This window comes from Mauremys mutica, chromosome 1 (assembly GCF_020497125.1).
Source record: "Mauremys mutica isolate MM-2020 ecotype Southern chromosome 1, ASM2049712v1, whole genome shotgun sequence".
In the NCBI taxonomy this organism is placed as follows: Eukaryota; Metazoa; Chordata; order Testudines; family Geoemydidae; genus Mauremys; species Mauremys mutica.
In genome coordinates this window covers 83,190,948-83,216,833 of record NC_059072.1, presented here as the reverse complement: position 1 = coordinate 83,216,833, position 25,886 = coordinate 83,190,948, and the positions used below count along the sequence as shown (strand labels likewise).

General features: G+C 42.6%; 1 protein-coding gene across 2 annotated transcripts in view; it reads left to right on the top strand.

The window, feature by feature from the left end:
- The first annotated feature begins 355 nt into the window (after nucleotides 1-355).
- TMCC3 (transmembrane and coiled-coil domain family 3) overlaps nucleotides 356-25,886 on the top strand; it is a 63,201-nt gene continuing 37,670 nt past the window's right edge. The window contains exon 1 of one of the 2 annotated variants that reach the window (XM_044981013.1): nucleotides 356-546. In XM_044981013.1, the coding sequence (XP_044836948.1) occupies nucleotides 469-546 (78 nt within the window). In that variant the 5' untranslated portion in view covers nucleotides 356-468. Of the gene's footprint in view, nucleotides 906-25,886 lie in introns of both variants that reach the window. The other variant, XM_044981022.1, reaches the window with a different exon arrangement.

The following is a 25,886-nucleotide window of genomic DNA, read 5'->3' as shown; positions in this document are numbered from 1 at the left end:
CAGAGCGAGGGCCATCGCCCCTGCCTTGTGCAGGCTGAGCCTCTGGGCTGCCCGGGAGCCGCACGGCGACACGAGCCTGCCAGAAAACAGGGGGTTGGGCCCCTTTCAGCCAAGCGCCGGTGCCTTCCCCCGGGAGCCGCTGTCTCGCTCAGCAGCGCCCTGCCCCCGCAGCCTCCGGCGCCCTGGCGCTGGGAATGAAGCCCGGCGCTGCTGCGGGACTGGTTTGCCCAGGGAGCGGCCCCAGCGCTCTCGGCGCCCCAGGCAGGGGCGCGGCTGCCGGAGGGTTAACGGGGTTACGGGCGGGGGCAGGAGGAGCCGCTGCCGGGCGTGTCCGCCGCTCGCGCACCGGGCTGCAGCCAGGGCGGGAGGAGGCAGAAGCGCCGAGGCGGCGAAGCCGGGCTCCCCTGCTCCGGCGCAGCTCCCGGGGGCGCTGCCGGGGCTCGGGGGGAACAGCCGCTCGGGGGCACCATGCCTGGAAGCGACACCGGCCTGGCTGTGGACAGGACTTACTCGGACCCGGAGAGGCACCAGCGCTCCAAGACCCGGGTAATGCCCCTCTCGCCGCGGGGGCTCGTCGCCCACCCGCCACTGCAGCGCCCGGCTCTTCCGTAGCAGGGGCTGCCCGGCGTCCCGGGGGGCTTGGTCCGGCCGCCCTGCGGGTCTGGGTTGGCAGTGGCTGGCCCGGGGGTTCCCGTCAGGAGCTGCGCGGCTTGGGGGCTTACAAGGCGCCTGTCAGCTTGGGAGCCGAACCCGACCGCTTCGGCCACGGTGCGGCTCCCCTCACGTTTCAGCGCCTCTCGGCCCGGAGCAGCCGCTGGGTGCCTGGGCAGAGAACGCACCTGGCCCGCTGCTCCATCGCTCCGCGCCGGATTGCGCTGGCGGTGGGGCACTGGTGGTGGCTGGAGGTTAGTGGGAGCGCGAGGGGTGAGGGATTCAGGGCCGGCGCGTGACACGCTCAGTTCCAGTCCAAAGGTAACAAACCAGCTTGCTTTGCTCCTCCCGAGGACTCAAAGCCGCGGCCGTTGTGGGGCTCGCAGCTGTGTATTTTTTTTTTTGAAGCGAGGTCAACACATTGAGAGACTGAGGCACTGCCATGTAACAAGCCCGCTGCAGCTCTGTGTAGTGTGTAAAGCAGTGGCAGCGTGAGCCTTGCATTCAGATGTGCTTTTGAAAACATGCTCTCGGTTGAAACCTGGACCAAAACGTAGGTTCTCTATTTTTAAATAAATATCACAAAAGAGCTATTTCGATGACTATTTTATTTAACCTAAAGGAAAACTTTTAATAAACTTTCCCATTCAGTGTTTAGAACCCAAACATTGCTTCATTGCTGTGTTGCGTAAGAAACTGAAACTGAATGACTGTTGACAGACTGTAGAAACTGAAGTTTAAGATAAATTCACTAAAGACACTAGCTCAAGCTGAGACTAATGGAAAACAACTACAAAACGTGAACAGAGAACTGGCTGTTTAATTCTTTGAATATTAACTGTTCATGCTTAGACACCCCTGGGATGTCTCCCTCAGAAATTGCTTAGGTAATACAAGCAAAGGCTCTTTTATTTCAATCTCTGTTAAAGTGAAGATCTGCAGAGCAAATTATTTCTCTACAGTAGGGAGCAATTATTACTGCTCACTCCATCTCCCCCTCCCTCCGTTGCTCGTTCTCCCCCATCCTCCCTCACTCGCTCGCTCATTTTCACCAGGCTGGGGAGGGTCCCTTTTCGACCTGGTGTTTGATTGAAAACTGGACACCTGGCAACCAACATGCTAAAATTACTTCTAAGAGGGTTGGAGCAATATATTTATATACTATAGATTCCATGATGTACAATTTCATTGGGGGCATTTTTCTCATGGTGCAGTGGAGGTTAGATTTGTCTTGTCTGATTATTTTGTGTCTTTTTTTTAAGAGACTGCATGATATCTGCATGTACATGCACCTGTTATATTAGTGATCATAATATGTGTGTGTAATTACATGTCTGACTGCACTATGGATGGGACTAATGGTTTGGCTAGCTTGTGTACAAATTTCAAATCTCCAGCTACCTGTTCAGTTTAAGCAGGTGAAGTACTCTCTGTGTTTATGACTCTGGTTAAGCAAAAGAAAGCAACCCTGCTCTTCATTGTATTGTAATTTCCTCTTGCTGGCTCTGGCTGTGGGCAAAAATAGCTGTTCTGCTTTCTCTCTTCTACTGAGACAAGATATTTAGTGCTTCAAAATAAATGAGCTTCACAGCTTGAAGTACTTGGATTATTTATCTGTAGAGGAAGACTGCTTCCTTTCCCTATATAGAATGCTAGTCTTTCTTTCCACCCCTCCCATCTCATTAAATGGCACTGCTAGACAAGAGATAGTGTGCTTCAGATTGTTTCTGCATAATGAAATGTTTTAAATTAAGTAACCTCATTCACTGTGGCTTTTACTGTTGGTATGCTATCAGCATATCATGGCCTTTGCACTATAAATTTGACACACGTTATACATAAACCAACAGTATTGATGTCTACTTCTTTGTATAGCGTTGAGCAAATTAGTTTTATACCTCCTAATTCTTTTCTTTCTGGAAGGTAAACATGGTATATCGCTTAGCATGATGACAGAAGAAAACTTGTGTATTATTCTTGATGTGTCTTGATTTATTTGTGAATTTAAACTGAAGTCTCTTCAAACCGGCAGATTGACTTAATAGCTCGAACAAAGCAGCATGACCAGTTTTCAGTATTGCCAACTCCAGGTGTCCAAAAATAATGAAATTTCTTTTTTATTTGCATTCTGATGGCTTAAACATCAGGGTTCATATTTTAAAGCTTTTCTCTGCAACCATGAGGACTAGAAACTTACTTTTTTTAAATGCAAGCTGAGGCACTGATCTAATCACATGACTCTAGGAGCCAAGGCTTTAAGAAAAAATCCCAATATAAAGAGACCAGTGATAAAATCAAAAGAGTTGGAAAAAACTGAGTCTTGTGTAACTGGATAGTTTTATGCATCATATGGCTGGAGGTTGGAAAAACTCTGCTCTCACTTACCCAGGACAAGTAGTTTTATCTGGATAAGTGAGCTGAATAGCTTCTGGCTCATTCCCTGAGAATTTGGAAAGGAAGGAGCAGAGTAGTTCAAACTCTGCTATCCTTTAGCTGGAGGGGTTGGGGTGAGTAGGAAGCAGAGCAGCAAGCCATGCTGCTGCTTTGTAGTGAAGGAGGGTCATTTCTTCTTTAATGCGAAGGGGAGTGGGAAGGAAGAGCAGAGCAACTGAAGCTGTATCAAGATGGTAGAATCTCCGGAAAGGGAAGAAAAGTAATTTTTAAACTTCACTGTAGTTAACATGCCAGAGGCTCTTCCTCCATTTCACTTTCTACCTGAGACCACGTAGAGAAGCCGTCAGACCTCTTTGGCTTGCCTGCTAGCTAAACAGCAATGACCCCAAGCTGGGGGGCAATCCCATTTTCTATACAGTCAACACCATCACAAAGATTCCACTGCCTAAAAGAGATGAGCACTTGAATGAAGAACAGCTGTCTCATTCTTGTCTGGGAAAATTAAATTGATGCTGGTCAAGAAGACGCAATGTTTTGAAGAACTAGCTAGGCCACTGTTTTCTCCTCCTTTCAAGGTGTCTTTTCCTCCCTAATTCATCAAAGAGGTGCAAAGCTTCAGGTTTCTGCAGAATTTAGTATCCGCATCAAGAAATTCTGTTTGCTAGGAGACTTTGCCCCATCCACCCCAGTGAGGATCTGGCCAAAGCAATCTATGCATTCATTGCTTCCATACTGGATTGCTGTAATTCTGGGGCTGAAGGTTGAAGTGATACAGAAACTTCAAATTGCACAGAATGCAGCAGCTCACCTTCTCAATCGGAAGAGCTGCTATAGTATGTCATCCCTGACTCTGAGCTCCACACCCTCCACTGGCTGGTTCCTACTCCACTTCTAGGCCTTGGTTAAGATTGTGGTCCATCAACAACTGCATCTCTATCTGTAATCCATTAAAACAACTGAAGTCTTTTGGAACAATGCAGTTAACAAAAGCCAGGCAAAGAAGTACAGGAATTCCTCACTTAAAGTCGTTCTGGTTAACGTTGTTTCGATGTTAAGTTGCTGATCAATTAGGGAACATGCTCGTTTAAAGTTGTGAAATGCTCCCTTCTAATGTTGTGTGGCAGCCACCTGTTTTGTCCGCTGCTTGCAGGAAGAGCAGCCCGTTGCAGCTAGCTGGTGGGTGGTTGGAACCAGGGTGGACCAGTAGCCCTCCTATCAGGGCCGGCTCTAGACCCCAGCACGCCAAGCGCGCGCTAGGGGCGGCATGCTGCGGGGGGCACTCTGCCTGTCGCCGAGAAGGCGGCAGGCGGCTCCAGTGGACCTCCCACAGGCGTGCCTGCGGAGGGTCCGCCGGAGCCGTGGGACCAGCAGACCCTCCGCAGGCACGTCTGCAAGAGGTCCACCAGAGCCGCGGGACCGGCGACCGCCAGAGCGCCCCCCCGCAGCGTGCCACTGTGCTTGGGGCAGCAAAATTCCTAGAGCCACCCCTGCCCCCTATCAGCTCCCCACTCTCCTAAATTCCCTGTGCAACAGCTGTCCCGCCGCCTCCACTGCCATGTGTTGCTCCTGCCCTCTGCCTTCGAGCTGCTCCCAGAGACTCCTGCTTGCTGTACGGAGGAAGAGGGGGGCTAATGTCAGGGTGTCTCCCCCTCCTCCCTGCTCCTGCACCCTGCTTACCCCATCTTCCATAGAGCAGGGGGGAGACACTACGGAGGGAGGCAGTAGCTGCCATCTCAGGTCTCAGCAAGCTGATTTAATTAACAAGGCAGTGTACTTAAGCCTGCGGTCAGCTACTTAAAGGGGGAATGTACATTTTTTTTTAAACACACAGGTTGTGTGTCTCTGTCTGCCCTCCCTCCTTTCCTGCTGCCTTGTAGATTGTTGTGAGAGTTAACCCTTGAGGGCTCAGTCAATTGCTAGTTCATTTAGCAGTAAGGCATTCCCTGGCAGGGGCGGCTCTAGGTATTTTGCAGGCCCAAGCATGGCAGGCAGGCTGCCTTCGACGGCTTGCCTGCGGGAGGTCCCCGGTCCCGCGGATTTGGTGGCATGCCTACGGGAGGTCTGCCGAAGCTGCGGGACCAGCAGACCCTCCGCAGGCATGCCGCTGAAGGCAAACTGCCTGCTGGCCTCGCGGCGACCGGCAGAGCACCCCCTGTGGCTTGCCGCCCCAGGCATGCGCTTGGCGTGCTGGTGCCTGGAGCCGCCCCTGTTCCCTGGGAAATATCCCACCCTCTGACTTCACCACCTCAACCAAGCTTCACAACCAAGCTTCACCTCAACCAATCATCATCACTGTGTACCAGTATTAAATTGTTTGTTTAAAACTTATAGTGTGTGTGTGTGTGTGTATCTCTCTCTCTCTCTCTCTCTCTCTCTCTCTCTATATATATATATATATATAGTCTTTTGTCTGGTGAAAAAAATTTCCCTGGAACCTAACCCCGTCGTTTACATTAATTCTTATGGGGAAATTGGATTTGCTTAACATTGTTTTGCTTAAAGTCGCATTTTTCAGGAATTTAACTACAATGTTAAGTGAGGAGTTCCTGTACCAAGAGTCTCATTGCTTTCACAATGTCCTTCAAGACAATCCTTTTTGGAAAAAAACCCAAACTTTTAAAGCATAACCAAATAGGGATTGCCCTACTCAGTCATATCAATGGTCCATGTAGTCAGATGCCCTGTCTGATTGACCAGTATCAGATGCTTCATAAGAAGGTGCAGGAAACTCTAATTACTGTATTTCCTGCCCATAAGTAAAGTTTTTTGTTTTTTGCCTTAATCCACATCAATTAGTGGCAGGTTTATAAACTGAAGGATGAGTTTATCCAGTGCTTAATTTGTAATGAAAAAGTTGCCAGGGCTCAAGGAATTTGGTGCTGGGGCTCAAGCAATTTTTTTACATTGATAATTGATGCAGCAAGCCCAGAAGTGCCGGGACTATGAACTGCCAAGCCTAGAGGTGCCTGGGCTCAGCCCTGACAAGCCCTATCACAAATTAAGCACCAAGTTTATCCCTTCTTAAAAAATGTAAATCTATCTAATATAACTGGATGTTCTCATTACTTGTATAAATGCCATGTGGTTATTTATTTATTTTATTATTACAAAAATTCCTTTTCTCGCCTAAGTCTACTTAGGAGTCCCCTTCTTTTTGCATTATTAGAAAAGGTAAAAAAAGAAGCATTTGATCCACCTTTGCTGCTGTCATTCATACTTTTTATGTTCTTCTCTCATGATCCCTTTCATCCAGCTCACCTCAGTCTTTTTAATCTCTCCTCATATAGAAGTCTTTTGTGGCCTCTAATCACTTTCTTTTCTAGATCATCTGTTTTTCTGCTATATCTTTCCTTGGAATCGCTAAGAGAGTTGGAGGAGAAACATGAAGAGACCTAAAGAGATCAGAAACACAGGGAAAATGCAACAATATGAGATTCAGCTTGGAAAAATGCAAGCTAATGCTGCTGGAGCTAATGAACTAAGTTTCTGTACCTGGCTTGGAGATAGGACCAGTAATATGATGTCTGGTGTGAAGATGGAATGGGGTCTGGGGTGAAGTAATGTTACACACATTTCATAGCTATCACAACAATTGGAATGAAATTAATACTTGGTGTAACTCCATTTAGTTTCAGTAGGTTTATGCCTGGGTGAATGTGGTTCACTGTGTTAAAACAATTAGTAGATATTTACTACAGTTCTACAGTACCTGGTGAATGACATGTTGTAAGTATCAGAGCTGGTAATTCCATATGTTTGAATGTTCTCTGCCCATATTCTTAACTAGTGTAAATTTTAAAGCATTACTACATATCCAAGTGTTATGTTTTTAGGCCTTGACTAATGCTCAACCCACATTTTTTTCTTATCAGCATTATTTTAGCCATGTTTTAAGAAACCATTGAGGACACATCATACCGTGTGTAATGCTAACAAAAATTATAGCAGGATGGTACTGGAGATCCAAAAACATTTTTTTAAAAAAAATCAATGACAAGTGTCTGCTTTTAAAAATTATTTCAAACAAGTGACAGTTTTGCTACAAAATTCAGATCTGGTTTTCAGACAAACTCAGGGTTTTAGATTTGGGGATTTACAGCATTTGATATAGAGAAATGGATCTGAACCAAAATCCTCAATGGAGCTTTATGCTACAGAAGCATAACTAGAATGTACATTTTCTGTTTATGATCAGTTTAACTAGCTATTGTAGCTCCACTATCCACGCTAAGTGCAGTGCAAAAGTAAACTGCATATATGGTGAAAAGGAAACCACACTTTTAACGTGTTTAAGTTTGATAGTCTAAGTTAATAATAGATACACAAGTTCTTTTACAAGTGCATTTTCAGAGTGCTGGATAAAATATTTTTTCTGTGATGGTAACATGAGGATTTCTATTACAATATAATCTATACTTTATATGTACATTTTACGAAATGGTATATTGACAGTGTCCCTGTAAATATCAAGCTATTTCTAATGAAAGTATTGTAAAAGAACCCCTCCAAAATATTTTGTATCCAGGCTACTTGAGCATCTGTACAAATGTTCCTACATTAGGGGAAAAAAATTCAAGATAATGTGATGAGCAAAACACTATTCAAGCCTCCTTAAAAGCTGATATGGCTATCATTATCTCACAGCATCTCTGAAGACTTGGGTGCCCTGTCCTGAGGTACACCTCTACCCCGATATAACGCTGTCCTCGGGAGCTAAAAAATCTTACCGCGTTATAGGTAAAACTGCATTATATCGAACTTGCTTTGATCTGCCGGAGTGCACCCCCCCCCCCCCGAGCACTGCTTTACCGCGTTATATCCGAATTTTTGTTATATCGAGTCACGTTATATTGGGGTAGAGGTGTACTATAAAATGACGGGATGCCTACTGCCAGGATGCTAGGAATAGGAGGGAAAAAAATCTAAAACTGCAGGGGAAAAAAAAGAAAATATAACTAGGATAAAATGAATGCTTTTTGTTTTAGAGGATGCTCCTAGCCAAACACGGATATTTCAACAATGTAATAGAAGAGTTTTCTAAATTGCTGACTTTCAAAACATTTTTAACTGAATACTCCAGTAGAACAATATTGAACAGCAGGGAGCTGACAAAGTAGATTTCTTTTGTATCCGTTCAATTTCCAGATTAAATACAGCAGAAATAATAATGGCTGCTGTTATTTAAAAAAAAAAATTGCTAAACCAAGTGAAATAAGGTAGGGTGAAAAAATTGTTACACAGTTCAGTATGTATTTTAAAATGTTTGCCTGTGTCTCAGTGTACTACTAGTTTATGCCTCAGTCCTGTGATCTGTGCAAATAGATTCTTGTGCCCACACATATTTCGGTGGTAGATTAAAGGCCACTGTTCTCCCCCCCCCCCACCATTGCTTCTATGAAGATGATTGCAAAATGGAAATGGGGACCAGAGTTCTCTTCGAAGTTTGAATGGATTTTTGACTGAGAATTTTTGAACCTGGGTAGATGTGTGTGAACTTCGCTTTGGGTCGCTGCCAGAAAATTTTGCACAGCTCTAGCCAAAACAGTGCAATGACTCATTCCTGTTGCTATGCCCCTCGTGGATCCTTGTTACTGTGCATATTGCTTGCAGGATCAGGGTCTAAGTTAACTAATTTAAACATAGTAAAAAAGATGTTTTGTGTACACACACACACACACGCTTGTTTTAATTATTTGGTTTGATTCTCTTGGTTTAGTTGGTTTGGGTAACTTTTAGAAGGACGCTTAATTTGGCAGCCTTGCAAAAGGACAGTTACTCTGGTGGAATGCAGACTGTGAAGCTGATTTGATTTGTACTGCTGTTCAGGTTATAAATCAAATGGGCACTGCTGGATATCAAGTTTCAGCATCTTGACACAATAGGCAAATGTGTTGCAATCCAAGCCTGACCTCAGTTTGGGGAGATGTTGAAGAGGGAGTGTAATTGGAGGGAGAGCTTAGGAATCATATGGTAGAATGAATGAAAGTATTGATACTTTTGGTATTTTCAGATAAAGTAATTTGTAACTTCCATTAGTGTTGTTAATTAAACCTCACATGTCAAAATATGCAAAATAGCCTTAAATCAAACTTTAATACATTTGAAAGCACCATTTTTCTTACTTTGCCTATTGGTAAAATTTTGATGATAATTTATGGGTGTATGAAGGAATTAATGTTTACCAACATTTACTGATAAAAATCTAATCCTAAACCTAGTTTTGAGTCAGGGAACCTGGGTTCTTCTATTCCAAATCCTTCCATCAACTGGCTGCATGGACTTGAATAAGTCAGTGACCTTTGGATCTTGCTTAGCCATTTGTACAATAGGATTAGTAATGCTTATGTGTCTTTATTTGATATCTCTGGATGAGAGAGGCTGTGTGAGTGCAAAGTATTATTTGTATTATTATGTTATTGATTAAAAATAACTAAGGACCTGATCCAATATACACTGAAATCAATTGGGGTCTTTTCATTTACTTCATTGGTCTCTGGAACAGGTCCTAAATGAATATATACAGCCTGTTTTCATAATTCTGTCCTAAATCAGTAGACTATAGTTGTAGTATAATAGATGTATCCTTGTAAAGTTTCATCTGGTTTAAGTCCAAGGGTTGGTGTTAAACTTCTAAAGGAGTGATCTTGTGTCAGTTTTGGTCCTAAATCGGTGTGGTGTTTGATAACTAAATTGAATTTTTTTTTTAAATCAGAGATAGTGTTAACAGAAACAAAGAAATGTCTGGGTTTTTTTTTAATTGACATGGTCCTTTGAAAGTGTCTATCCTTTTAATTGCTGACTAAGGACTAGATCTACCAAACACTGTATGTGTCTGTCTTTACTCATTTCATGTAGTTCCACTGAAATTAATAGGACTGTGCATTTCAGTAAAACTACTGACATACATAAAGATTTGCAGGATTGGACCCTAAAACAGTAATTAAGGGAAGCTTTCAAATGACGTAGCAATTGTCTCTCATTCAAGAGGACAAGTCACACAGACTGAAAGTGAATTATAGCCTGTAGATGACATTAAGTCAGGTATGTTGACTTCCATGTGTTGGACTTAAAAGTCATTGCAGTTTTTTGTATGCACTAAGGATTTATTAATTTAGTTAGTCTTGGGATTCAAACAAACCTTCAGGACAGGATTGACACATTTGAGATTAATCCTACTTCCTTTTTAAAAAAAACAGATTTATTTAAACACGTAACAAGAGATTACAGGAAAAATGAGGTGGGAATGCTTCAGTGTCATTGATTTAAAAAAAAAATATCCACAGTGGATTTGTAAGTGTGCTTCTGATATCTCAGTATCAGAAATACTATGATGGGAGGGACAAGTCATCGGGGTTGGCCAAGATGACTTGTATTTCTGGATTTGCAGCATTAACTTTTCTATTTCTATTCTAAATTATGTTACATTTCATACAAAAAGTATGAGCTAGCGCTTAATGTAAAATACACTGTCATATATCAGTGTCTGGTCATGTGAGTGCCACAAAATAGAAACACTTTAAAGTCAGAACTGGCACTAACATTTTCTAATTCAGTACAGTCTATCTTGGTAGCCTACAGTGCATAAAATATACCTAGGGCAGCTAAAGATGCATTATTTTTCTCACTTGGTGGGAGATTGGCTTATTTCTCTTCTGGCTTAAATCAATGGGAGGTAAGGCTATGGTTCATCAGACATGCTAAGTAAGAATTCCAGTGTCCATTAAACATGTTTCAGCAGTTATAGTAGACAAGATGCTTTGGTTTAAAATTGCAGATAGCCAAGAGGAAAGAATTGAAAACCTGGAGCTACTTAGTAATGAACTTGACCCCATTCTAAAAGGGCTCAAAAACTGAATGAACTAGAATTGTAATCTAGTTGGTAGCAGTCCTTAAAGTAGATGCTGTGAAGAAATTATAGAATTTTATTTGCAGTGAAGTATAAAGGTGCTGGAGAGGGATGACTTCAGTCTCACTTGCAGTGTTTAGGCTCCATGTATCATCTGAGACCTCAAGCCTCTTTGTGACTCTTGGAGAACAATGAGCAAAATTATAAAATTGCCACATGAACCATGGGGTGGGAAAGTAAACATTGGTGTAAGAAGCTTTAGCTGCTCTTTGTTTTTGGAGTTGGACTATTCTGCAGTAAAAACAGAAGAAATAAAATATTGCACATCAGCATGAGCAAGACTAATCAAATCCATTAAAATGTTAAGCAGTAAGACATACGTCACATAAATCCAATAACTCTAGTAGCAGTTCCATTTTTCTGGCTCTGTTTGCCAAACCATTTCTTCCTCCACTTGGGGCTGTTCTACCTTGTTCACTAGAAATTTGCAGTATCTTGGAGTGAAAGGGGAAAGATACTTATATGGCTGGCCTTTCAGCTCTACTGTCAGCCAGCCAGAAAAGGCCCAACCATGTTTCCAGGCCCATATTTTTTTGCTCTCTCTTGACCCACTTGGAATAAGCAAGAGGTGTTGCAGTCAGCAGCACTTCAAAGCAAGTGTGGAAAATGGGGACCTGTATACAGTTAGGCTTATTGTGCAAAGCTGAAAGTTCAGTCTTAAGGGCAGACATGGAAGTGTCTTTTTGTTTCTCTTTCTGACCCCACACACATGCAAATAGAAGAATAAAATTGTAATAGCTGCTATCTCTACAGTTACTGAGGTTTGTATGATGTACATATTATTGCTCAATATGCAAATTAGCTCATTTTTGTGACTTGTACTGTCATGCTAGGAGTTTCGGTTTCATTCTTACTGGAGACTGCATCAGGTTTCTTGTTGGTTCATGTCAGGACTGTCCTTAGCTTTCTCTGCCAGACCTGCAAAATATTTTGTCACTTGCTTCCTTACTCCCCCCAAAAGCTAATTTTCTGTGCAACGTTACCCTCTTCAGAAAATGACTGACTCTAGTCTGCCATGACCTCACACCTCACAGTGCATTAATGTAAATAAATGATCTGTTTGTTGATTTCATAAATGACAGAAGTATGTGCCCCAACCGTCCCACCCCAAAGGAGCTGGCAGCCACCTGATATGGTGAAGTGGATAGCAGACATGTGCACTTTGGATTGCATTCAGCTCTATCATACAAAAGCCCAGCAGATAGTACCCCCTCACACCTACTCAGATACAAGTGGAGTAGCACTCCTGTGAGTGGTGGTCATACAAGCAGTATAGCTGCACCAGCATCAGGTATCTGCATGTGTTAATGGCAGTGTTCCTTGTCCACACTAAAATAGTAAATACTTTGCTAATGGGATTTCAAGTAGCATTTTCTACAGAATATTTTAACTGGCTTATTGCATAGTTGTTGAGCACTACCAGCAACATTTCTGTATATCATCTGTAAACTAAGATATCCAAACAATTTTGACGCAGAATTACAGAAATTCCAGATTAAAACAACAACTGTGTTTCTCTGCTCTTTCTTTTCTTCCTTTCTTTGCCTGTCCCCATCCCTCTTGGCCCTTTTCATCCCTTCAACTTATGTATTCATCTGTCTTTTCTTCCCCAATTCTTTCTTTGCATTTACACTCATGGGGCAGAGCAATAATAGGGTAAAGCAGAGAGGAGAGGCACTTTCATTCTGGCTTTATGGGTCAGACTGCAAAGCAAAATTGACTCTTGTACAAAGTTGTGGAACCTTCTATTGCTCACCAAAAGGAGGCAGCCAGTCAGGAGCTCTGCCTGGCTCAGGGAGAGCCCACTCCGCCACCCAACACTTTTGTTGAACTATGTGACTTAAGTAGGGGGCATTGCTGTGCTGACAGATGCTCCGCTCCTGTGCCTTGCCTAGCAGGTTTTTCTACTACAGAACTTCAGTTAAATACCAGGTAGCGTTATATATATTTGCATGAAATATGTGGGTTTGATTGTTTTTAAAACCTGATGCTTCAAAAATTTCAAGAGTAGGCCCCTGCTCCACCCATTTTACTATTTTTCTGCCTCAGATTTTTCTACTGCTGAAATCTGAATGTTGTCATCTACCCCACCTAATATTTCAGACTGAAGTGGGTTTATACAGAGGGGTGTTGGAGAAGGAGAGGGCCTGTTGTGAAGAGTGATAGAAGAGTTGCAGTACTTGTATAACAAACTTACTAAGGTTTGGCTCACTGTCTTAATTGTTAATTGACCTAAGCTCCAGTATCTTACGACCAGTCAATTTCACCTTGACTCTAATAACTGGTTATTTCAACCCGTTTCTGTAGCTGACTTGTCCACAGGCAGCAAAAAGTTCTGTGCCTCATTGAGACACCACTTTTGCTCATCTGTGTTCTGGGATTAAACAATCCTCCTGGGAGACTGAGAGAGTGCAGTGGGTCTTCGCCGTTAAAGCACAAAAGCTTTGTGTTGGAAGAAAGGTTGGTAAGGTGATCAAGTTGCATTGGTATTGCTGTTTTTTATTGACGCAGCACCGTTAGTGTCCATGCATTTACAGATTTTAAAAAAGACAGGTCCCTAATTAAAGGAGCTACACTCTCAACTAGACACAACATAGAAAGGGATGCCTATAGGAAGGTGCGGGGGAGGAGGATGCAGGAGGACAAAGTTTACATAGCTGAAGGTTCATGAGGCACGCTCTTTGTATAAATATCTTAGTAGTTCCATTTTGTTACAGTTTTATATGTAAAAGTGTGAAGACAGTGTCCAGAATTTCCACCTACGGTGGAAGTCAGTGATGGAAGGCTACTTGAGAGAACTCATCACTTCAGTCACACAAGTTCTGGTCGTCCAATTGAAAGATGCTGTTGCATGCTCCTTTTTAGATCATTTTATTCAGTGCTTATGTTGTACTCTTGATTCTCAGAGTAAGAATACATTAGTGTTGTTGTAAGTTTCTGCTCAGATCAGATCGGTCAGTGCACTCTCAAAAGTTTAATATCTTACTTTCAAAATGTGACCTGTAATCTGCAGGGAGTAATTGCTGCAACTACTCCTGAATAGACACGTTGACATTTAAATATAGTTTTGGAGTGAGGGAAGGAGACTCATTCTGCCCTTCACCTTCCATATTTGGGTCAAATAAATGTTCCAGAGTTGTTAAAATCTGGAGGTGGTTAATTTCTGGAGGCTAGTTCTCAAATTTTATGGTACAGTATAGATCAGGGGTTGGCAACCTTTCAGAAATGCTGAGCCGAGTCTTCATTTATTCACTCTGATTTAAGGTTTTGCATGCTGGTAATACATTTTAACATTTTTAGAAGGTCGCTTTCTATAAGTCTATAATATATAATTAAACTATTGTTGTATGTAAAGTAAATAAGGTTTTTAAAATGTTTAAGAAGCTTCATTTAAAATTAAATTAAAATGCAGAGCCCCCTGGACCAGTGGCCAGGACCTGGGCTGTGTGAGTGCCACTGAAAATCACCTCGCATGCCGCCTTCGCGTTGCTTACCCCTGGTATAGATAATATTTTTGTGTCAGCTTTCTATATGGTGGCTTGTAATTTTTTGTGACAATACTTGGTGAACTGCAGCACAAATTCCTATTGTTAGAGAGAAATGCTCTTCCTCTCTCCCCACCCATGTTACCCTGGCAGTGAGAGAACACAAAGGTCACTCAATGTTGTACTATTTCCAGAGACTGCAGTCATAGCAATGTATTTTTAAAATGCTAAAATAAGAACCATAAAAATTTAACTAAGAAATTGTCAGAACATGAATTTAAAAATAACTGTAAGAAGGAAAAAATGGAGGTTTGTGTGTAAATAAGTGTGTTCAATTTTTGTACCTAGTCTTTTGACACATTCTGTATTAGATTTCTTAAATAAACTTTTTGTATCTGTAGACTGCCCACTGACAACTTGAATTTGTTATACTGAATTAAATTTTGCTATTGCTTACATCTCATGCAAACCCGTTGACTTGTGGAGTAACATTGACACAATATTTATTAAGAGAAATTCTGACTCCAGTTACATCCCATATGCTCTGTTAACTTTGGGAATTGTGGTGTCCTCAGAATAAACTAAAGCAGAATTTCTTCCACAACAGTAAAAAACGTTTTAATAACTGCCTCTGAATGTTTATTAAGAATATGTTGCTGTATGTTAGTGATAAATATTTTATTTGGAATGTTAATATACTAGTGACTAATAGACTGGCTAGACAGAGAAATATATACTCTGTTACTAAAGGATATTTGGTATGAAATGTAAACAAGAAGAATCGAGACTCCAAATAGCTTTTAAGAAGTCTCTTGTCATATCTTTAATATGTGAATCATCATATCAAGTGTGTTCAATGCCACATAGTTGTAGATGTCATATGACTACTAGAAAATCTTTCACAATATTAGTATTTGAGATGTTTTTAAAATTCACCTCAGTTATTCAAGTGTATCTTTGTTACATTATGAAAATATATATAAGTATACCAGCAAAAAATGAAAGTAGTAATTTATTTTCATGTACTAATTACTCCCCACTAATTTTTGAGAGGTTTTACTTTTATATCAGTAGTTCCTGGCATCGTCTGTGGCTTTGTTTAATATACTATGGAGATTCAGTACCCAACACTCTGACTTTCTCTGCTGATTTAAACAGGAGGTGGCTTCAATCTCTGTTATGATTCTCTCTCCTAGGGCAGAAGGTCTATTTGTAGTTCTTATCTTGGCAGTTGCAAAATAATTATTTAGGGGTTATTTATATTCATAACAGTACAAAGTGATTTCAGTCTAATACCTCTTTCCTAACATAGAAAAATTAGCAGTATCATGGCAGGGGCTTTTGTAATTCTTTTTTCTTTTAAAGACTGAAAGTATTAATCATATTATTACTAACACCCTCAGATTTGCAGGGAGAGACTGAGTAGGTATGTCTACACTGGCAGAGTTACAGCACCGCTCAGAGAGCATTGAAGGGAAACCGCTCTTGTGTGTTCACACTGTCAGCTGGCCTGTGCAGTAGCGTGTTCACACTTGGGGCACTTGCAGCGATATTTGGAGCAGTGCACTCTGGGCAGTTAGCCCACAGATCATCTCTTCCTCTTCTGTTGCTAAGAGTTGTGGGAAGGCGGAGGGGTTATGGGGCATCCTGGGTCCTGTCCCAATGCCCCATGATGAATTGCTTTGCATCCCAGCAATCCCTGTGCTTCTGTCCACATTTGGCACCATCTTTCTACTGTTTGTGTACTGTGCGCTCTGCTCTGCCTCTGGTCTGCAGGAATGGATCCTGCACTGTTGACCAATATGCTGCTCGCTCTGACTAATACATCATGAGTGGCTGTGGCATTATTCCTTCAACTACAAAGGCAAGAGGACTGCGACATTGATCTCGTCATGCGTAGTAGCTACGACACAAGATTGCTTGTTGCTTTCATCAAGGTGCTGACCACAAGCACTGGCTGTTGGGCTAAGTTCCCTCTAAGCTGTGCAGCTGCCTATTGAGCTCCGCACAGGGGCTCAGGGCTGTGGCAGAGAGAGAGCTCTCCCCCGCCACGGACCGGCCACAGGAGAGGTGCCCCTCCCCGCCAGCCGCAGGGCAGACCTGCTGCGGGAGAGGTGCCCCTCATCCCCGGCCTCACCCCAGAACCCACACCACCATCACCCGAATCCTCTGCCCCAGGCCTGAGCCCCCTCCCAAACCCCTCATCCCCAGCCCCACCCCAAAGCCCGCACCCCAGCCAGATCCCTCACCCCCCACTCCCACACACCAATCCTCTGTCCCAGCCTGAGCCCTCTCCCACACTCCGAACCCCTCGGCCCCCACCCCCACCACATGAATTTTGTTATGTGCACCAATATGAAGGTGATGTCACACATCAGACACAGGTTTGATACAGGAGTGGGTGGGTGAGATTCTGTGGCCTGCATTGTGCAGGAGGTCAGACTAGATGATCATAATGGTCCCTTCTGACTATGATTCTATGTCTATGATTCTGTCACCTCCATATTGGTGCACATAGACGTAAAAAATTAGCGGGAACTCCGCTGGTGGGATCATATTGTCATGCACATCTGGGATGACGAGCAGTGGTTGTAAAATTTTCGGATGAGGAAAGCCACGTTCGTGGGACTGTGTGATCTCGCCCCAGCCCTGTGGCACAAGGACACGAGAATGAGAGCTGCCCTGCCGTTGGAGAAGCGTGTGGCAATTGCTCTGTGGAAGCTGGCCACTCTAGACTGCTACCGATTGGTCGCTAACCAGTTCAGAGTGGGAAAGTCGACCATTGGACTCGTGTTGATGGACGTGTGCAGAGCCATTAATTGTATCCTGCTCCGAAAGACCGTGATTCTGGGCAACCTGCGTGACATTAGGGAAGCTGATTTGTGCAAATCCATCCACAACTGTGGAGGGGCGATAGATAGGATGCATATTCCAATTCTGGCACCAGACCACCTAACCACCGAGTACATTGATAGGAAGGGGTATTTTTCAATGGTTCTCCAGGTGCTTGTGGATCACTGTGGACATTTCATTAACATTAACATTAACATTAACGCAGGCTGGTCTGGAAAGGTGCATGATGCGCATCTTTTGGAACACTGGCCTGTTCAGGAAGCTGCAAGCAGGGACTTCCCCCCCCAGACCAGAAGATCACCGTAGGGGAAGTCAAAATGCCCATTGTGATCCTGGGAGATCCTGCCTACCCCTTAATGCCGGGGGCTTATGAAGCCATACACGGGGCACCTTGACAGCAGCAAGGAGCGGCTCAACAGGCTGAGCAAGTGCAAAATGACTGTTGAATGTGCTATTGGCCGTTTAAAGGCCCACAGGTGCTGCTTAAATGGGAGGATGGACCTGGTCTATGACAATATTCCTATGCTTATAACCACGAATCCCTCTAATTGTGTTGGTTTGAAAGCAATCTTTATTCTATTAATTGAAAGCAAACACAGCCCTGTAAAGCAACAGGTAATTTTCTTAAGACTTCATATTGCATCGTCTACACCAATCACAATCACCTCCTACCATTACAAGCACTGCGCTCCCAAGCATAGCAACAAATATTAGTGGCTTTCAGCTTCAAATTGCTGCCTCAAGGCATCCCTGATCTTTATGGCCCCGTGCTGCACCCCTCTAATAGCCTGGTCTCTGGCTGCTCAAATTCAGCCTCCAGGCGCTGAGCCTTAGCAGTCCAGCCCTGAGTGAAGCTTTCACCCTTCACAAATATTATGGAGCAGCTGGGACTGGACAGCCTTCTCTCCCCAAATGCTGATGAGGTCCAGCAGCTCGGCATTGCTCCAAGCGGGGGATCACTTGGTGCGTGGAGCAGGCGTGGTCACCTGGAAAGATGCACTGAGACCACTGCACATGTCACCGAGCAAACAGGAAGGGGAATTTCAAAATTTCCAAGGAATTTACGGGGTGCGGATGATGGTTGGCAGTAGACTTCAAAGCGATGACCAGAAAGGCAAGAATAGACATTGTGGGACACCTCTTGGAGGCCAATCACAGCGCTGTAATTGACCAGCACCATAGCGCTGTACCCCTGGCACAGAAAGTTGTACGCCTCTCAGGGTCTGTGGCGTGTGTGTGTGTGTTTGTGTGTATATATGTATATAATATATATATATTTTCCCCAGCGCTGCAACTGTGCAGTTTCTGCGCACTAAGTGGCTTGGCAGTGTGTACACCTCGGGAGGTACAATCCAGAAAGCTGCTTTACTGTGCAGAAACTTGCCAGTGTAGACAAGGCCTAAGTAATCTTTTTATACTGTACTCAGCCTTTTATCCTTTAAAAAGGGAGAATATGACTTGAAATGATAGCTTTGTAGACACCTCATGAGTTATGTGGAATTTTAAATATTGATTAGTCTGTTGAAACGCTTTTGTAGTTTTTTCTATCTGAAAAAGCAAATAAAAATTAGTGAGTTGGAAATATTGCAATGTTCTGGTATTTAAAGATAGAATATTTTAATAGATTTCTGACTGCCAATTTAGTCTCCTTATTGTGTTTTTTTCCTTCAGAGTCAGTTTCTTTGTGCATATTCATTATGATTCTGCCAGAATGATGCATGATCTGTTTATTGTAGATATTCAGATCTGTTTACTATTGTCCATTCTTTATGTAATGTAACTTTGCTTGGGAGAAACATATATTAGGTTCAAAGCTTGACATACTTGGGAGCCAACTATTACAATTATTGTCTTGGCTCAAAAACTGCACTACACAAAAGTGATCCAATCAATATGTCAGTTAAAAATTTACCAGTTTGGATTTAAGGCTGTCACTGCTAATAGCAGCAAATACTGATTTGGATGAGTCTATATGGAGGGAGTGGGAGGCAAAGAAGCTAAAGACACCATTTCAGTGGCAGGTGACTTACTCTATTTTTGAAGTCAGATTTTTTTTTTCTTTTCATAAAGCTTCTTTGAGGAAATGCCTTATGTTCTCCAATCACATTTAATTTGTTATGCTTTTTCAGTACTGCATACAACTGTCTCCCGTCCCCATCTCCTTGCCTTGTCCCCTTGGGAAAATGAGAATGTACTGAGCAGAAACATGACGAATGGTGACTGTTGTGTTGTAGGAAGTCATACTGACCTTTTTAGGTCGGAATTTTCCTTTTTTTTTCTTTTATAGCTGCATTGTATCAAACAGCTGGAGCTGTTTAAAATTAATTTAATTTTGACAAAAGATCTGCTTTTGAACCCCAGTGAAATAGATGCTACGTGCTTGCAGCAGTTTCTACAATTATTTTTTTCCATTTCTGAGAGAGCTTTCATAGACATTTTAGCTGAGTGACTTCACTTTATTCCTCCAGGAAGGAAGAGGTTGGGAAATGAGGATGGAGGGGGACATGGAGAGCAGGAAGGTAACATTAATTGTCATTAATAATGGTAGTTTGCAGCCCAACAAGGAATTTTATTGCCGTGTTAGTTCAGAGAAATTGCCTCTAACTACCAAATTAATATGACTAACGTAAAGGCAATTGCTGTAAGATTAAAAACCTTATTAATAGGGCTTTTCTTTTGAAAACTAAGTGTTGCCGCAATGACTGGATGTGCATGTTGCTGTGTGTGACCCAGTATATTCAGCCAGAAGTTTCTTGTGCTGAAACTTCAAAATAGCCTACAAAAATTATAGTTCTGGCAATGCTGATTATATTGTAACAAAAAACTCATGGTATCGTTCCATCATAAATTGTTTATGGCTTAATAAACTGCCTGACCAAAGGTTATATATAACCCATAATAAACTCTTCTAAATTGCACTGTAGAAATGTGACTTGGAAGGCAATTCCTTCCAATCCTGTGTAAGGTTTCATGAAAGTATGATATATTTCGGACTCTTCAGGCAGTTTTATACAACCTTCAGCCCCAAATATTCCCCAGCAGCTCCTGCAATGGGTTTTTGTCACATCCACCTGGAGGGGTGCCAGTGCACACAACACCTTCCATGGTGCGTTGGCACTGGAAAGCTACAGAAAATAAACAGGCTCATGCACTCTGGGAAACAAACAGTAGATCCAAACAGAATACTGTCAGGAGTTCTGCTTGGAATATAACTTCTGGATGGGAAAATAGAGGCAAAACTTTGGAGGGAGAGTAATAGGTATCAGTGTCTTGGATAGAATTTAATTATCCTAGGTGTGGGCTTGCTCTTACAAGCTGACTTCAATTGCTGGGTTGATCCCTCATGATTAAGGTTACGATTTAATCATGGGTATTTTTAGTAAAAGTCATAGGTCATGGGCAAGAAACAAAAAATCACGTCCTATGACTTATAGCATAAATACCCCAATTGACTCCGTGGCACCAGCAGCCGCTGTGGAGGGAGCCCTCAGGACCTGCTGCCCAGGGCCACCCGAGCAGTGGCCGGTGCGACTGGCCCCGGAGCCAGCTGCTCGGGTGGCCCTGGGATCAGCCATACTGGCCACTGCAGAAGTCACGGAGGTTGCAGGAAGTCATGGAATCCCGTCCCCCAGGAAGCCCTATCCATGATGTCCTCTGCAGGGCTTTGGAGCAGAGCCCGGAGCTGGAGCGCAGAGCAGCTCTGGAGCAGTGGAGCTGCGGTTTTTGCCTGGAGCTGGAGTGGAGCCGGAGCACAGCTCCAAAGCCCTGGTCCTCTGCGCTTCTTCGGAACTAAGTTCCAAATATACCGTACATAATCCCCTCGATTTTTTAGATTGCCTCTCTCCTGGATCCCTGTGACGTTCCCCTCTTGTGTTATCTGGACTGGTGATCTGCTAGGTCACTCCAGTCCTTGATTCTGGGAGCCAGCCTTACCCTGCTCTGCTGTGAGAACCCCCTCTCCTGGGCTGTTCATGCACAGCCTCTGGCATGTAAGCTGTTCCTTGGATTGTGCAACCAAATGACACTAGCCAATATCTCCAGTCCCAGACACAACCCTAGGAACCTCTGTCTTGCAGTGTCCAGTTATGCCCACTGGACACTGCAAGCTTATGAGTTTGTCAGTTTAACAGAGAAACTGATATGTACCAGGCTTGTTATCCCAACAAGAGTTTCTGACATGCGTCAAACCAAATGCACTGCTTCAGGTAGAATAACAAACAAATTTATTAACTATGAAAGATAGATTTTAAGTGATTATAGGTCAAAGCACAATAAGTCAGATTTGGTCAAATGAAATAAAAATAAAACACATTCTAAGTTGATCTTAACACTTTCAGTGCCCTTACAGACTTAGATGCTTCTCACCACAGGTTGGCTGGTTGCTCTTCAGCCAGGCTCTACCCTTTGATCAGAGCTTCAGTTGCTTGGTGGTGATGTCTGTAGATGGAGGTGGAAGAGAGAGGAAGAGCCTGGGAAACGTCTCTTCCTTTTATCATGTCCGTTCTTCCCCCTTGGCTTTGCCCCTCTTTCCTCCTCCCTCCCCCGCCCCGTTTCAGAGTCAGGTGAGCTTTACCTCATCGCAGTCCCAAACTGACTGAAGGAAGGGGGGTGACTCACTGGAGAGTCCAACAGATCCTTTGTTGCTGCCTAGGCCAGTGTCCTTTGTTCCTGTGAGGCTGGGCTGGGCATGTTCCATACATGCCCTGATGAGGAGTGAACTGTCCCTCTGCTCTTGGAGAGATTTTGCATGGGCTTGCTTTAAGCCATGAGGACACATTTTCAGCCTCATAACTATATACATGAAATTGTATACTAATTGAATCTATTTCCCTATGTTAAGTTCTCCTCACACCTTCTATGGGCCATCTTAATTATCACTTCAAAAAGTTTTTTTTCCTCCTGCTGATGATAGCTCATCTCAATTGATTAGACTTTGCCTGTTGTTATGCATACTTCCACCTTTTCATGTTCTCTGTATGTATAAATATCTCCTGTCTGTGTGTTCCATTCTATGCATCCGAAGAAGTGAGCTGTAGCTCACGAAAGCTCATGCTAAAATAAATTTGTTAGTCTTTAAGGTGCCACAAGTACTCCTGTTCTTTTTGCGGATACAGACTAACACGGCTGCTACTCTGATACATGAAATTATAACCTGTAACAATGATTACTGTAACATTACTATAACAACAATGTTCAGTGCATCATGAGCCTTCCGAAGACACCCTACATGACAAACTTTGCATTAGATACCACACAGCCATAAGGATGAACGTGGGGATGCTGGGTATTCCCCCGAGGTACAGAACGTCACAATCCCCTTAAACGATTTACTTAGAACTCAAGTACTTGTTAAAAACTCCTGTTGGACTATAGGAGTTCACACCTCTTTTTCACGCATTTTTAAAGATATTTGGAAACACCTCAACTATTTTAATATTTGATAGAATATTCAGTTATTGGCATTCTCAAAATTTGCAATCTGGAATACCAGGATACTGGCTGTGTACTCCTGGATCCTTCTAGTACAGGGGTTCTCAATCGGGGGGTTGGGACCCCTCAGGGGGTTGTGAGGTTTTTACATGGGGGGTTGCAACCTCCACCCCAAACCCTGCTTTGCTTCCAGCAATTATAATGGTGTTAAATATACAAAAAAGTGTTCTTTAATTTATAAGGGGGGGGCGGGTCGCACTCAGAGGGTTGCTATGTGAAAGGGGTCACCAGTACAAAAGTTTGAGAACTACTGTTCTAGTATGACTGTCACCAGTAAAATGGCTAACAATATTGGCATTTTAAATGGCCACAATAGTTTTTCAAAAGAATATGACAGTAGGAAAACCACACGTCTCCATGCTGTTGTTAGTCTGACTGCAAATTAAAAGGCAATAGTGAATGAGTTTATGTTGTGGAATTACCAATTTTCTGTTTTTTTCAATTGAAGTTTAGATTCTGGAGAACACTTGAAATACTATGTGTCTAACCTGCATAGCCTCACAATTCACATATTTTTCACTCCCATAGATTGTGTTTCCAGCTCATGGTTTAGGGTAGTAATCTCTGTTTGCTATATATTCAGCCTATGTAATTAACAAATCAGTATGTAAACCTCAATTTTATTTAATGGTACCACAGGTTGGAATACATTAGCTGAAGTGCCTCTTGTTAGCTGGCCACTGCTGATGTCTTTGGGCTTTTACTGAGAAGGCCCTATGAATGGGAGGATGCTGCTTGAGTTTATAGCTTGTAGGTTCAGATAATTGACCACAGATTATAGTAGGGTATTTAATTTTTAGCAAATGCATACTTGGCCATAGTGCATACCACTTTGTGTTAAATCACAATGCTACAGACGATTATTCACAAAAATGTTCCTGAAGCATTCAGTCTCTAGACAGCCAAGTAATTTTTGTGTGTGTCTCTGTGGTTTCTGGCACAGATCTGGAGATGTTTATGGGAAACAAACACAATAACACAAGTTCCTTGTATTTTAGTAGTAATCACTGATAGTGATAATTCAGTTAACTGATTATCCGTGATATAATGTGGGATGTCTGACTTCTGATGTGTGCATACTATATCACTAAACTGTCATGTTTGCTGTTAGTTTCATTTTAACCTTTTTGGTGACAAATCTGAAAGAAGGAACCACCAAAAAATAGGGTGTTTTTATAGAACTATTCTCTTTTCCTAATCTGTGGATGAGTTAGGGCTCATGAAAGAACAGAACTGTTCTAACAAATCTACGTTTTGTACCTGCTTTCTGAATTTCATTCCCAGAATATTTTATACTTGCTGTTCTCTAATATTTTCTTCATTCAACAGAGGCATTTAATTTTGTTTCTGGCTGCATTTTAAAAAACATTCCGGTATTTGATTAGATAGCATGGTAGAGTTCATGCTTCTGTGTGTGAACATGCTTGAGGAGACAAATGAATGGCAATTGATGATCTCACTCAAGTATTTGGAAATTTTTCCATGCCACTAATTGCTACTCAGTTTGGTAGAACTATTTTAGCTTAAGCAACTCTGGGTGCTACTGCTGAAACTCTAGATTGGGGTGCCTGGGCAGAGCTAAGTGAGTTTTTAGAATGATTGGTTCTAATGCATGCCATTAATAGTTCATCCTCAAAAGCACTGAAGGAAGAAAATCATGACATTCATAAAAAAATTAAATGAATGTTCTCTTTTTTTGGAGTGGACTGTTACATACTTTATTATCATCAAGTGTTAAATGTCTGTATTAAGGAAACTGTTAGCAGAATTGGTGGCTTTTTGGCTCTAGCAGCCATTTTTCAACACCAAAATGAAGCTGGAAGCATCAAACCTTAGGCCTAAAAGCTATGATTGTGTCTATAATTTATAAACTCTGATATAGCAAGCCCAACTCAGAACTTTCCTGTTATCCTCTGTAATATCTCAAGTATGTGACATACAGTGGATGTTAAGCAGGAATGTTCAGTAAAATAAATCAGCAAAGAGTGTGAACCGGTTCATGGAAGTACTTTTGCTGTTCCTTGATTAGATTATAAAGTGCTTTCATTGGTAAGCTAGTACATCTGGCATAATTTTAAATAATATTGACTGCTTAGTCATACCCACCAATGGTGTTCCAAATGGCAGGTTAGGGTTTTTAAGTTAGGAAATGCATACAAAACCAGCCTGACATTGGCAGGCTATCGTTACTTATTTCTGAACTAGCACAAACAAAATTTTGCTCTCTTTACCGAACTGAAAATATTTCTCTTCAGCTTTGTGGAGTTGGTTTATATACCTGTTTAGAAGTAGCTGAAAGGCACTGCTTGAGTTGCAGCTCAGACTGAGCTGCACATGTTGAGAAAACAATAGGGTTTTTTTAAAAACAAGATTCTGTCCACCTACACGCTTTCAGTGTGATACATTATGCCTTGTATGTAACACCTGCTATTACGAATAGGAGTTTATGCCTGTCAGTTTTAATGTGATGATGGAAATGTCCTGAAATATGATGGCAATGTGTGTGCTATTTCCCCCCGGATAGTCACTGGTCTACGTAAATCGTAACAGCCTACTTATTCTAGCATTTGTTGCTCAAGAGGAAGAGGTCTGTGCTGTGGGTGTGAACCTCCAGTAGTGACCTGTTCACCTCCCAATCAAGCAGGAAATGCAACATATACTGTTCCAGAGGGGCCCTAAGTCACCACTGTCACGGTGATGCTCTATTTCGTTCATGGTCCAAACCATCTGAACTATGCCTGTCTGCCACTACCACTCCTGCCTTGAGTTTTATGCGAAATTTGTCAGGACAGGGTGTGAGTCATTCTTATTGAGCCCATGGCACTGATCATTTTTCCAACATTTTCTGATCTCCTGATCCAGGGGAACACCAAGATCAAGCATCCCAATGCACTTCCGCTTCATCTCGGAGCCTGGTTTTTAGATGAGCATTGTCCTTAGAGCGATCATGTTTTGAAGCTGTACAGAACGTCCTTTCTAATAATAGGAAGGATTCACTAGAAAATGTTACCTAGCCAAGTGGAAGCATTTTTCTGTCTGGGTGTATCAAACACATGCTCCCAGAAGCTGCAGATGTTACTTCCATTCTGGACTATATTCTTTTCATA